Genomic DNA, 12260 nt, shown 5'->3' on the forward strand with positions numbered 1-12260 from the left:
TTAGGGTGAAAAAAATGATCCATAACTTCTTTCATTGCCTGTCCTCAAAAGTTTTAATGTTGTATTATGAAGGCTGCAATGGTAGCATTGCAAATCTGTCACAAAGATGTTACCTGGGAGAATGATGCCTTTATCCAGTTGGACTGTTTGCAATCATGCTTCCAACCTTCAAATGACGGTTCCAGTTGATTCTGTTATAGAAAACAGATCCTGGAGTAATCGTTTACCATTTCCTCCAACAACAAATACCTTTTGCAAACTAGATCAACAGAGGGTCAAAAGCAAAGAAATTTCAGAGAAGGAAATCTAACTCCAGCCATCAGAGAAGCAGAATATGAAACAAGGCAAGTTTCCCAGTTCAAGACTGGGATGTACTTGTCATATTCCCTAAATATATTCACATGACAATAAGGAAGTACGCGCTCAACAACTTGATTAATTTACAGCAGTAGATATAAATCAGTATTGTAGCAGATCCAAATGAAAGCCACACCTAAGTAGAGTCTCTAGTACTAGTAGAGCTGCCAAGTCTTCTCATTACCAAAAGCATTAAAGCTAATTCACACTTTCTTGACGCCAAATTATTCATTCAATACAATCTCAGTCTATGATTAAACTGCACCTCCAGTGAAGATGGTTGCTGAGCCCTTCTTGTCCTTGCTTTTTTGATTTGAATCAGCCTATCACAGATACACCATGGGAAACTAATGTAATGAGCCCGGTTCAGTCCCTCGTTGTAGCAACCCCAGTATCTAGGATGATAAGTGACGTAATACCATGCTGATGCTTTTGCAAATGCATCATCAGAGTGACCTCCATTCCTGTTGAACCACGTCCTAGCTTCCTTCCTTAAAGACCTCACAGCCATTCCAACAGCTTCTGCATCTTTTCTCCGATCGAAAGACCTTGACATCTTCATGATACCACCACTCAATATTTCTGCTTCAGTTTTGATGCCATAGTAGTCCATCAAATTGCCCAACTTATAATCATACTCACTTTTGTAATCAAAAGCTTCATCAACGTAATCCTCAAACCCATCTACTTCCATGTCAATGTCATATGACTTTCTTGCCACTTCCCTTGTAAATGATCTAATAGAACTTGTGTGCGGTGCAATCTCTTTTACCTCTCTGAAAAGCTTTCCAATCACATGCTGTGAATCATATGTAGTCTTGTCAGACTTTTCCATGAAATCAGGGTATTCTTTGACACGTAGATGAGATGGTATCTCAGCAGGAACACCAGTCTTTGGAAAGTCAACTGCGATTGAGAACAGCTGTGCAAGCTCCAGACATGGTTTACTCCTTGCCTTTAATAGTTCCCGATCAGCAAAGACAGTATGGGCATTCGCAATGATTCCCAAACTGTCATTCACGATATAATTAGTAAAATACTCCTCAACTTCCTGCAGCAGAGAAGCAAAAATCATTGTTTATCTAAAACATATGTTGCATAAGAATATTTGCTGCAATGATGCTAAATATGCATGAGAATGCAATGAAGCATCATATTTTTCTAAAACAGCACTTTGCCCGTGGTGAACACTGTTCCATGGTTTAAGAAGATCGAGGAGAAAACACATAATAGTTCCTGCCATTGTACGTACAGATATTAGATTGAGGAATAATAAAGGTTTTAGCATCCTTCAATGCGGATTAGGAACTTTTCCGCTTGTCCCAGTCATTATTTGCTAGAAGAAGTATGCAGAGGATAAAGGACAAAATCAGACAAGGAACACAGTCCCCTTACTAAATCATCAAAGGTCCTTAATTCCACTGGCAGTTTTATGGGTGCTAAGAAAGGATATTGATAGGCTCCAACCATTTACCATCAATGGAAAAATAGTATCACTTATTTTTGGTCATGCATAAACATAAAGAATCTCTGTAACAATCTAAAGAGATCAAGCTGAGGAGACTGAGTAGAAACAAATCTAATAGGACAAAATTACATGGCTGCAATAGGTCAAAGGTAGTAGTGTCTACTCATACACCACATGAACGTAGACAAGCATTTATTCAGTAACTTGCACTGTCAAACAAATTAGATTGAAGGAAGAACACAGCACAGATTTGCAAATAACTGGGTATGAATAAAGCAAGATGATGAAGGCCAGCATAACTAAAGAAAGTACTGCCATGCTCCGTACTAAAAATTATATGTCATATATGTAGATGTTAACCATGTTTGTACATCATAAAACAGCACCACTGGGAATTTGCTAGAATGGCAAGACTACACTGCTCTGATAATTAGCCATCACTCATTAGAAAGAGATCAAAGTAAGAGAAAGGAGACAGAAGGTTTGTCTCCTACTCATTAACCTGTGGGTTCAATACTCCCACCTTCCCTCCCCAGTAGAAATAGCTGCTAAAATTAACATCTGCTAAAGCATTAGTACCTCAATTGTAACTTCATGATCCAGCTGCACAGTAGGTGCTGGAGTGTAATCCATAGGTTCGTCTTGCCGAGGTGGAATCAGGTCAGGGTCCCAACAAACAAAGTAAATGTCTCCATCCAAGTCGCTTCCAGAACACTCATTTGTATGAGGCCTGTAATTGACATCAGAATCAGAAAGAAACATTCATAAACCATGATATCAAGCACACTAGATATATCCTACACAAAATTCCAATTAGTTGGCCTTCAGAAGCTTAAAACCAGACAGACACATCTTTTTCTTTTGGGACGGTACTCCGAGTAGTGGGTTAAAGGTCCCATAACAAGCAAGAAGTCCCTTGTTTGTCCAAATTGAGCTTTACTAAGCACATTAGATGTCATAGTGAACCCTTAAGTTCAATCATTTACTTTTACAAAAGATATCCTAATCCATGTTACAGGAGTGGTTTTCAAGAAATATTTTGTCAGCAAAATAAGCCTTAATAATGCCTGTCCTTCAGCTCCCAGATTTCCTGTACTTACAAGCTTTCTAAATGCAGATTATCAGTTTTCTAGTTTTTCTACATACAGCCTTGACAAAGAAGTTTATTAAGGTGTTGTATTCACCTTATTTTAAACAGCATAAACTCACCAACAGAAACCATACTAGCCAACTCTTCCGAACCCTGAACCAACTGAACTAATTCTTCCTCGTGTTCTTAAGAAACTATTTCTTCCTTGTTCTTAAAGGTTCATTTCCCAATCCATTCTAGACCCTGTTTTTTATATTGTTACCCAATAATTTTCCTAAACAGCTACAAATAGTTCCTATATCAAAATCATCTTGCATCCATTCTTTTCTTTCCCAAGAATCATCATTAAACAGCTATTTAAGATTAGCAACAAGTAAGACCCAAGAGATGCACAAATATATCAGGCAAAAAGTAATAATACAGATTCCTTTATTTGTTTGATAGCAAAATTTGAAAAGAGAACCTCAATAGTGAAGCCAGATTTTTTTTCCGGCCCTGAAACTGAGATCTTAATGCTCATTTGTTTAGTAATCCTTTCTTTTTTTTAACTCTAATTAATAGATTAGGACTGTGCTAAAAATCTTAAGAGGAAAGTCCACAAGTCTAGGATGCACTAATAAACAGCTCAAGATCCAGTCCAAGCACAACATTTTAAGAAGTTTTGTATCTCTTAAGGCCCTAACCCAAGAAGTCATTCAACTTCACTTGCAACAAGCCAAGTGATTCAGCATGAAATCTCTTAGGCCTCTCTTGAATGTAGAAGATTGTAATGAAGGAATAGACACCTTAGGTCAGGACATGAAACATGCAACAATTAAATGAATCAAATAATCCCTGACTGCTTTTAAGATAAGTATACCAATTAGCCAAGAAAAGCTATCTACATGCCCATATTTTACTTTGGTTCTGAGATGAATGAACCCTTTTACCATAAAATTGATAAGCAAACAATGTAATGGTGAGAATGGAACACAAATAAATATTCATTTGTTAAGGTTCTTCATTACAAATGCTCTCTTAGGGATGTATATATATAACTGCACAAAACAGTAAGGAAAAGGTGAGAAGTGAATTTTCTAAGAGTCACATTTAAAAAGCTGTTGGCATCACATGTGAGGCTGGATTGCATGAACAATCTAATGAAGGCTCCACAGACCTACAAAAAATATCATAGAGAAAAATCTATTCCCTTGACAGAAATGATTTAGTTATGGAATTTGAGACATTCCCCTATTCAAATCAAGATGTTGTAAAAGAACTAAGATAAGATTCAAATACCAATGCAAAACAACCAATGGTTTCTAATTGAACTCAAAACCAAGAAACAGGAAATGCTTGGTTGAAGAAACCAAATCAAGTTATACTGCTCCGGTAAAATTACCACTATACTTATCAAGGGGAAAAAAAAACTGTATGTGTTTCTGTTTTCCAAGTATTCACTTAATATCTAAAGAAAACTTTGTTTAGTAGCATAAATAGCCGCATCTCAACAAAGAAGATACTAGTCCGCCATTAAACAATGTACACAATTTAAAAGAAGATATGACCATAATATGAAGGCCATAATGTCAGAAGTGAACGATAATTCAGGATCACCTGCGAGTTATACAAGCTTTAACAAAATCACATTGTTTACGCACTCAAAAGTTTCTAAGGAATGTAGTCATGCTACCAAATCACTCGTAAGAACAGCTATCTGCTATCTGCTATTTGCTTTTTGTGTGGAAAATGTAAATTGCTCTTTCGTACCTGTAACTAGGCAAAGCAAGAGAAGATTCTCTTTTACTTTTTGTTGGGGTTAAAATCTTTGAAAATCACAAGAGCCAACCTATTTGACTTAAATGGTATTAAAGAACAGTAGAAGAATACCAATTAACAGTTATCACAGAAACAAAAGAAACTAATGGATCTTAGCCTACCTACATATTTCCTATTCATCTTCAAGTAGCTACTTTCAATTCTAGAAACTTAAACATTCTCTCTATGAGTTACACATAAACCAAAAAAAAGATCTCGACATAATATTTACCTCTTTCCTTTCTGGGGGAAAACAACACAGTCCACCATATGATGTAATGCTGGCAGATCTACAGCTTTTAGAATACGAATGTCACCAGGGTGCAAGCATGGATTTTTTGCAACAACCACCGTCCCCTTAAGAATATTCTTGTGCTCATAGTACGAGATAGAATCATCATAAAACTGCCTACACCCAGCACTAGAGAACTGAACAAACACCTGGCCATATTCCAAGGTTCTGGTTTCATCCAGACATCCTATCATTGATCTTCCATCTGGCATAAATATCCTTGTTTTAGTCCGCAAGTCCAGCAACTTTGATGCCCTGAAAGTTTGCAGCATCATTGAAAGAAATGGTTCAGAATCAGGCTTATAGCCACATTTCAGCATCTCCTTGAGAACATTTGTATTCTCTCCAGGAGCCATTAATTCTAAAGCTTCACGAGCCCTCAATGGGTCAGTTAGAATAGTGTCCAACTGGGCAACTGCTTCTCTTTGCTTCTTTTCGAAGACAACATCCTTGACCCCTAGGGTAGACAAAAGAGTGATTAATTGGCGATTGAGGAAACAAGGCTGATACTTACTCCATGCTAAAACATCCAACTTGGTGTTATCGGATTCATATTTCATCATGCTCTGTCTCAGCGACAACTTCTTCGATGAAGTGGGATCAACAGCCACAACACCTTTAAAACCACCATACCGAATTTGAAAAGCAGATGGAGTAAAACTCAGGCCACATTTCGTGGCAACTTGCCTTGCAAATTGAGCAGACAATTTCCCAATACCATCAGAAAAGACATACTTGGATGTGCCGAAGTAACCACCTCTTACTTCTATGTCAGAAATCATTTCAATCTCATGCCTACCAACATTTAAAGTTTCCGTGGAAGAACTGAAGGACTGACCAAGCCTGGCAGCATATTTCGCCACGTTTCTTATCCTACTAAAATCACCCATCCATGTTCTTATATCAGCAGCAGTAAGCCCGGGCCTGGAAGCAAACATCCACACTGAATTATCCCTTAATTGACTTGAAGAAAAAGCAAGAAACTCAAACTTCTTATCCCCAATTACTATGCCATTTTTCAACGTTGACAGTATTCTCTCATAAATTTCGGTTCTTCCATTCTCATTTGCAGCAATACGAGGCGACAAGTCTGTAGAAAACATTTTGTTCCACTCTTCATCAATAAAGGAAACACGAAGAAAATTGTCTATGTCCTCTGAAAAGTTGCGCAATACACGATTAGATACATTGACCTCTGGACCACAGAAATATACTTTGCATGGTGTAACTTGAACCCTCCGTACATATACCAACCCATCATCTAAAGTAAGAGTAGGTGATTTAGGGAGCTGCCGAAGCTTGTCATACTTATCGTACTGCTCTTTGAGCCACTGCACAGGCTCATAGCAGCACTCTTTCAACATGTATAGATTCTCCAAGGCATGTTCTATGTATCTAATCTTTATTCTTCGTGGATCAACCAACCTAAAGAAATTAGCATCTAGTGATGGCCCTGGAAGACATCCAGTCTGTACTAAACAACAGACCTTGAACAAGATTCCATATGGCAAATATAGTCCTTGGGGAGGTTGCAGAATAGGAGCTAAAACCAAATTGTATGAATAGGGGGAACCAGTTTCTAGAAAAAATTGGCTGTCACTTTCTTTGAACCAAGCAAAATAATCACCCAAATTTGGCAGTTGAATGCCACGAGGAAGCTCCAAACATATACCAGACGATTGCCCTATACAGGATGAAGTGAAATCTGTCGTCCTGACCCACTGGTCATCTGGAGTTTCCTTAAAGTAGCTAAAGGTGGATTCTTCAAGTTTTTTGAAAACCCGAGGAGCACCAAATAACTAAGCCATAAGTGTATATGTCAATATTCAAACTCACAAACAATAATTCCACATCAGAAAGGGAACAGAAATTCATTTGTAAAACAAAACAAAGAGTGGAGAAATGCATGCTGGTTATGTACCAAATAACTTTCATATTTTGGATAGGTTTCAAAGTTCAAATCATGGTTAATACTGAAGCAATAAGGGATGATCCAAAAGGCCTTCAAAAGAAGTACTGAAGACATAACAATAAGTTCATGTGATGGTGAGTAGGAAAAGAAATCTGACTAAGGTCTTTGCAGACTTTAAATTATGTTCCAGATGATCCCTACAAATGTTCAATTTATGGACAACTGTATATTGCGAGAGAGAGAGAGAGAGAAAGAGAGAGAATACTTTACTGTATTGAAATATAATAACAGCACAGCTATGTTTCTCTACCAATACTAGAAGTTTATTCATATGCACAGTATCATCTGAGAGTATTTATTAGAAATAAGGAATCACATGCACGTTGATTCCCCTATAAGAAAGCTTGCTCAGAGTCAAGCACAGAGTACCCAAATAAATAAAAAAAAAAACAAGAAATGAATGATATGGTGCATGTATGTTGGTAAGACAGTTTAAAAACAGCAGTTAAATCAAATTCAAATTTGCAATGGCTATTTTAAGAATAATGATCATGCATTTCATTTTTACATCTTTATTACTTTAGAAGCCCCATCATTGACCTATATTTTCCAAGCGACATTATACTTTATATGAATTGCAATTAGCAACCTAAAGACCACAATGTTCCAGGCTTAAATGGACAGGTGATAGATGCTTGTCAGTTGCTCACACAAAGTAAAAACAGAATCCAGTTATTGATAAATACAATGACAAAGCAAGTCAAAAAGATTTCAACTGACAAGCATTTTTATTTAATTAGCAAGTGATCAGAGGAAAGAACCATTGTACCATAATGGAAAAAGACCTAAAACAATACAAATTTGACAGGTGAGATTGACAACAAAAGGAAACTAGAACAGATTACAGCCCGGTGTTTAGAAATTAAATGCAAGGCCAGCTAGCTTTGATGTCACAGATTAAAGCCAAACTACCATATTGAGGCAGAAGGAGAATGTGCTAGAGTTGTGCAGTGAAACATAGACCAAAAATTAAGAAATCAAAAGTGATCAAAGATGTATAACCAACAGAAAACATCATATCTTTCATTTGAACAACCAAACCTGTATGAGGAGAAACTTTGGTGCTAGACTACGTCGATGTAGTACAATCTGCCATATGTTTTCATAGGATAATTCAAGCTTGTAGTCACAAGAGCGAAACCGCAAAATAAAATACATTTTCCTCATTCCAATCCCAAACCTGACGGAGACATTTGGAACATTCCGTAGCACTGAAAACCTATTCTTTGACACCTGACATCCCAAGTGTAAAACTATTTGCTCCATGTTATGCTCGAAAGATCTAGCTCTCGGAACCAAATCCACGTCCATTTCCCAAGCCCTCAAATATGAAGAACCATAATTAAGGCGTTTCTTTGCCAAGGTCATAATGTATTCAGCACTTCTATCGCTTGTGAATTGGACTTTAGCATATGCTCTATTTCCTCCTTTGGACTGCTTAACCTCTAAAGCATATACTGTTCCCTGACCTGTAAAGCATTCCAAAAACTTGGTGACTGTTTCTGCAGGCACAACAGAAGGGAAACCAAACACCTGAATTGTCTTTCCCATGCAGATGAACTTCAGCACTAATTCAGTTAACAGATTTTTTATCAGAATGCAACAGCTATATTCTCCTGTAAATATCAGAAATTAAAAGAGTCAGACAACTATTCACGGGCTATTAATAAGATTGTTGTTTTACAGCCTCACACATACATATACTGATATATATTCCATTGAAAGAAATGCAGCCAGAGAATATGTAATTGCACAAGAAGGATAAGAGATATGCAGATCCAGAATCCATTTTGACATTACCATCTCAATTTTTGTCAATATGAGAAGCTAAGGCAGTTCATTTTGGCAATATGCAGGCGTCTATTTTAATTTTTTTCCTTTTACCATTGACCATCCAATTTGCTTCGTATCATGTTTGGATACCCAAGGATCCAATCAACTAAGAGATCATACCAGCATAATAGACCTAATAGAACCTCAAACTTTCTAAGATAAAGCTTCCTGCTTCTTCCCCTCCAAGTCTAAAAGCCAACAAAAGAAAGCCTGCAATAGAAGCATAAACCAAGGAAGAAAAGAGACCTTTTAACTCATCACCATGCAGATGCCGCAAATTTGCAAATCCACTACACATTAGAACTGTGAACGAGATAAAAATTCACAGATCATGCCATCATACTATATGTAATTAACGATTTTCCAGTTAAGACTCAAGACAGGGATCAATACTAATCCAATATGATGAACAATAAATCATTTTTTTTTTTTACAAACAAAATATCTAAAATGACAGAGGAATGATAAAATAGTAAAAGCAGGATTAAATAACAGGTCTTGTTTGCTTTCTTCATTTTTGCCAGATTCTGAGCTACACATACAAATGACAAAACCGCTTAAAAGATCCATCTTTTCAGATATTGCCACTCCGATTAAATGTTTACAACATTTCAGACAAACTGCCAAAAGGGATTTCAGACCAAAAAATAAAAGAAAGACAGAAGGAAAGACAAGAATCCCAGAAAAACACTCATAACAACATTTCCAAATTATGCGTTAAAAATCAAACCAAAAGAATTCCAACAAAGGATGGTAAAGTTTACAGTTACCACCAAATGTTATCAAATATGGCAAGTAAAATACATCCCTGACAAGAAATAGTTAGAAATCAAAGTCAAATACTTTGCTTATCCCACAAGAGCGCTCTCTCAATTTAATAGCAAACTAATACGAAATCTAATACTTCAAGAAGGGATCTAATGTCGACTGAAAACAAAAAAGACCAAAGTGCAACGCCTCTGATTGTATAATGCCCACCTCAGAGCGTTCTGATTTCTCTTTCCTTCACTTGTCTTGTAGCTACAAAATAATTCTACAGCCAGCAAACAAGATAAAAAAGGCAAAAAAAATTTTCCCAGAATTCAAGTGAAACTACTAAACCCCATCAACCAAAACACTAGAAAGATTCCATCTTTTTAAGATATCACCACTTAAATAACACCATATCCCACCAACAGGGAAAAAAGACTTTCAGGGGGGAAATAACATCCCATAAAAACACTGATCATTTCCAAATAATGCATTAAACATCAAACAGAAATGATCCACAAAAGAAACACCTCAGAATATAGACTCAGAATAAGGGGGAAAAAAGCCTTGATCAAAGTAAATGCAAGAGGGTTACTTTCTATCTGTAATTCTGCATACCAAAGGGAAAGAGAAGGAGAAACTCACAAATCCAGGAGAAGTGATCGCACAAATTTGCACACACTGGTTGAAGGCTTAAAAGAAACTGATGGTTGCATTTGATGAAAGCTCTCTGTGTAGTGTTTGCACTATATAGACTGCTAATATGCAAGTGAGTGTTCTGTGTGAAAGAAAGACTTCTCGAGCACGATGGAGTCAATTCCAAGTCAACCTTTTTCCACAAACAGGATAAAGAAATTGTCGCTTTCTGCAATGTTTCGATCAGCCATGGTCCACCCTACTATGAAGGCACAACACACTCTACACTAGCGTTCCTGTTGTTTGTCTTGTGGTGGTAAGGAAGTTGAGTGGAGCAAGCAAAGAATCTTCTGTACGAGGAACTTTCCATCCCCTGTCTGTCCCACCAGTTATTATATCACTAATATCTCCCTGATGAATATTCCATTTTAATTTTAAAAGTAGTTGTAAAATCCACAAAATTAGTGAGGTGCAGTGCGAATTTAAAAGAAGATTTGAACTTGTCAAATGCACAGAAAATTTAAAACTAATTTACTACTTTTAGAATAAATTGAATAAAAGTATATAATAAAAGATCATTTGAAATCCTTGTAATAAGATGTGATTTTAGTGAGGTGCAGTAAAAACATGTAATTATTAATGATTAAAATGTATAAGCTATTTTCGCAATAATTAATCTTTGTAGAGTTGAAAGCAATTAATTTGAAAAAGTATTAATTTCCTATAAAAGGATAAGATATACACAATATATACTTGCAGTGGTCAAGTTGATTGTTTTTTGTATAATTCAAAAGCATTATATTCTTACTTAAACTCTTTATGATAAGATAATTAGTAAAACTCTTTATTTATATAACTGGGTTGAGGTAAAAAATTTACTCCTTTTATCTTTTTTTATCTTTATAAAGTAGTCACGTATTGATGCTTATCCGTTTGTTATATTATTTACTAATATATAAGGCATAAAACCCCCATGAACTATTACATTAGTTGCACTTTATACCCTAAAGTGTTTTAATAGGTACTTTACATCTTCTTTAGTCAACTATAGAATGATATGAAAATTAATTTCATCTAAGTAATTAATGAAATGACAAATTTATCCTACATTAAAAACTTAAGTGACAAAAGTAACATTTTGCTGGGAAAGATTACTACTTTAAATAGACTATTTCCACTATTTCATCAAAAGAACTAATTGTAAACACATAAAAAATACTTGTTCATTTCGAATGAAAATTGAGACTATTGGGGTCAAAATGGGAGCAAAATATGGAAATATTGAGAGGCCACGGTTGCAATTTTTTAATCTCATAATTTTCTTTAATGCATCATAATTTCATCCAATCTGCAAAATTTCATTAAAATATTTACAAGAATAAAATTGGAGTACAATCCAAAAAATTTTTGTATGAATTTAGCACAATAAGTGCAATAAAATTTCAATGCCGAAATGAAATTAAAACCCACATATTAGTAAAAAAAATATTGGACTAAGAAATTTCAATAAAAACCTAAATTATTTACCTTTCCTTGATAATAATCTTTTCTAACCTAAGCTAACTTGAAATATGTAGTAAAATAGGATTGCTAAGATTCTCGAATTGAATTTATTCCCTATCTTCTTTGTTTGCCTACTTCTTTTCTTTTAATTGTCATTCAAAGTGCTCATATATTTTATTGTTACATGTTTTCAATTAGAATTTTATCATGAAGTGAAAATTAATCCATTTAAAGGGACAATTTTTCTACGAAAAAGTTATTTTTGTGACTTACAAGCTTTTGGTAGAGGATATATAAATTGTTCATTTCATCAATGACTTTGATGGAGTTAATTTTCTTATTATTTTCAGATGTAAATTGCCTATTAAAATAGTTTAGATGCAAAATGCAACTAATGCAATAGTTCGAGGAGATTTTCTGTATTTAACCCTAATTTATAATATCTTGTGTACAAAAACATATTGCAGATGACAATATGTGTTATTTGTCATTGCAGCTAAGGGAAACATATTATTGATGCTAAAAATTTTACCTCAGGTAAAATAATTGTCCCTTATCCCCC

At 35.4% G+C, this 12260-nt stretch overlaps 1 protein-coding gene across 3 annotated transcripts; it reads right to left on the reverse strand.

The window, feature by feature from the left end:
- Positions 1-319: 319 nt before the first annotated feature.
- LOC113719695 (probable RNA-dependent RNA polymerase 1) lies at positions 320-10351 on the reverse strand. Of its 3 annotated transcripts, XM_027244978.2 has the most exons (6): positions 10205-10279; positions 8930-9019; positions 8018-8592; positions 4945-6803; positions 2405-2555; positions 320-1408 (listed from the first exon to the last, which is right to left on the reverse strand). In XM_027244978.2, exons 3-6 carry the CDS (start codon positions 8525-8527, stop codon positions 590-592), a joined length of 3339 nt encoding a protein of 1112 aa, XP_027100779.1. In that variant the 5' UTR covers positions 8528-8592; positions 8930-9019; positions 10205-10279; the 3' UTR covers positions 320-589. The 3 variants fall into 3 exon arrangements, with proteins under 3 accessions (XP_027100779.1, XP_027100777.1, XP_071926496.1); XM_027244976.2 differs by lacking the exon at positions 8930-9019 and having other exon boundaries at positions 10205-10351; XM_072070395.1 differs by lacking the exons at positions 8930-9019; positions 10205-10279 and adding an exon at positions 8777-8890.
- Between the last annotated feature and the right edge of the window lie 1909 nt (positions 10352-12260).

Source organism: Coffea arabica, chromosome 11c (assembly GCF_036785885.1).
Source record: "Coffea arabica cultivar ET-39 chromosome 11c, Coffea Arabica ET-39 HiFi, whole genome shotgun sequence".
Lineage (NCBI taxonomy): Eukaryota > Viridiplantae > Streptophyta > Magnoliopsida > Gentianales > Rubiaceae > Coffea > Coffea arabica.

Bases quoted from the DNA above. Each gene is read 5' to 3' on its own strand.
- LOC113719695 (XM_027244976.2), bottom strand. From the start codon at position 8,527: ATGGGAAAGACAATTCAGGTGTTTGGTTTCCCTTCTGTTGTGCCTGCA. The intron at 2,556-4,944 runs GTAAATATTATG...TGTCAATTACAG, and splicing joins TTCCCCCAGAAAGGAAAGAG to GCCTCATACAAATGAGTGTT. The intron at 1,409-2,404 runs GTACTAATGCTT...TCTCTGCTGCAG, and splicing joins ATCATGAAGTTACAATTGAG to GAAGTTGAGGAGTATTTTAC.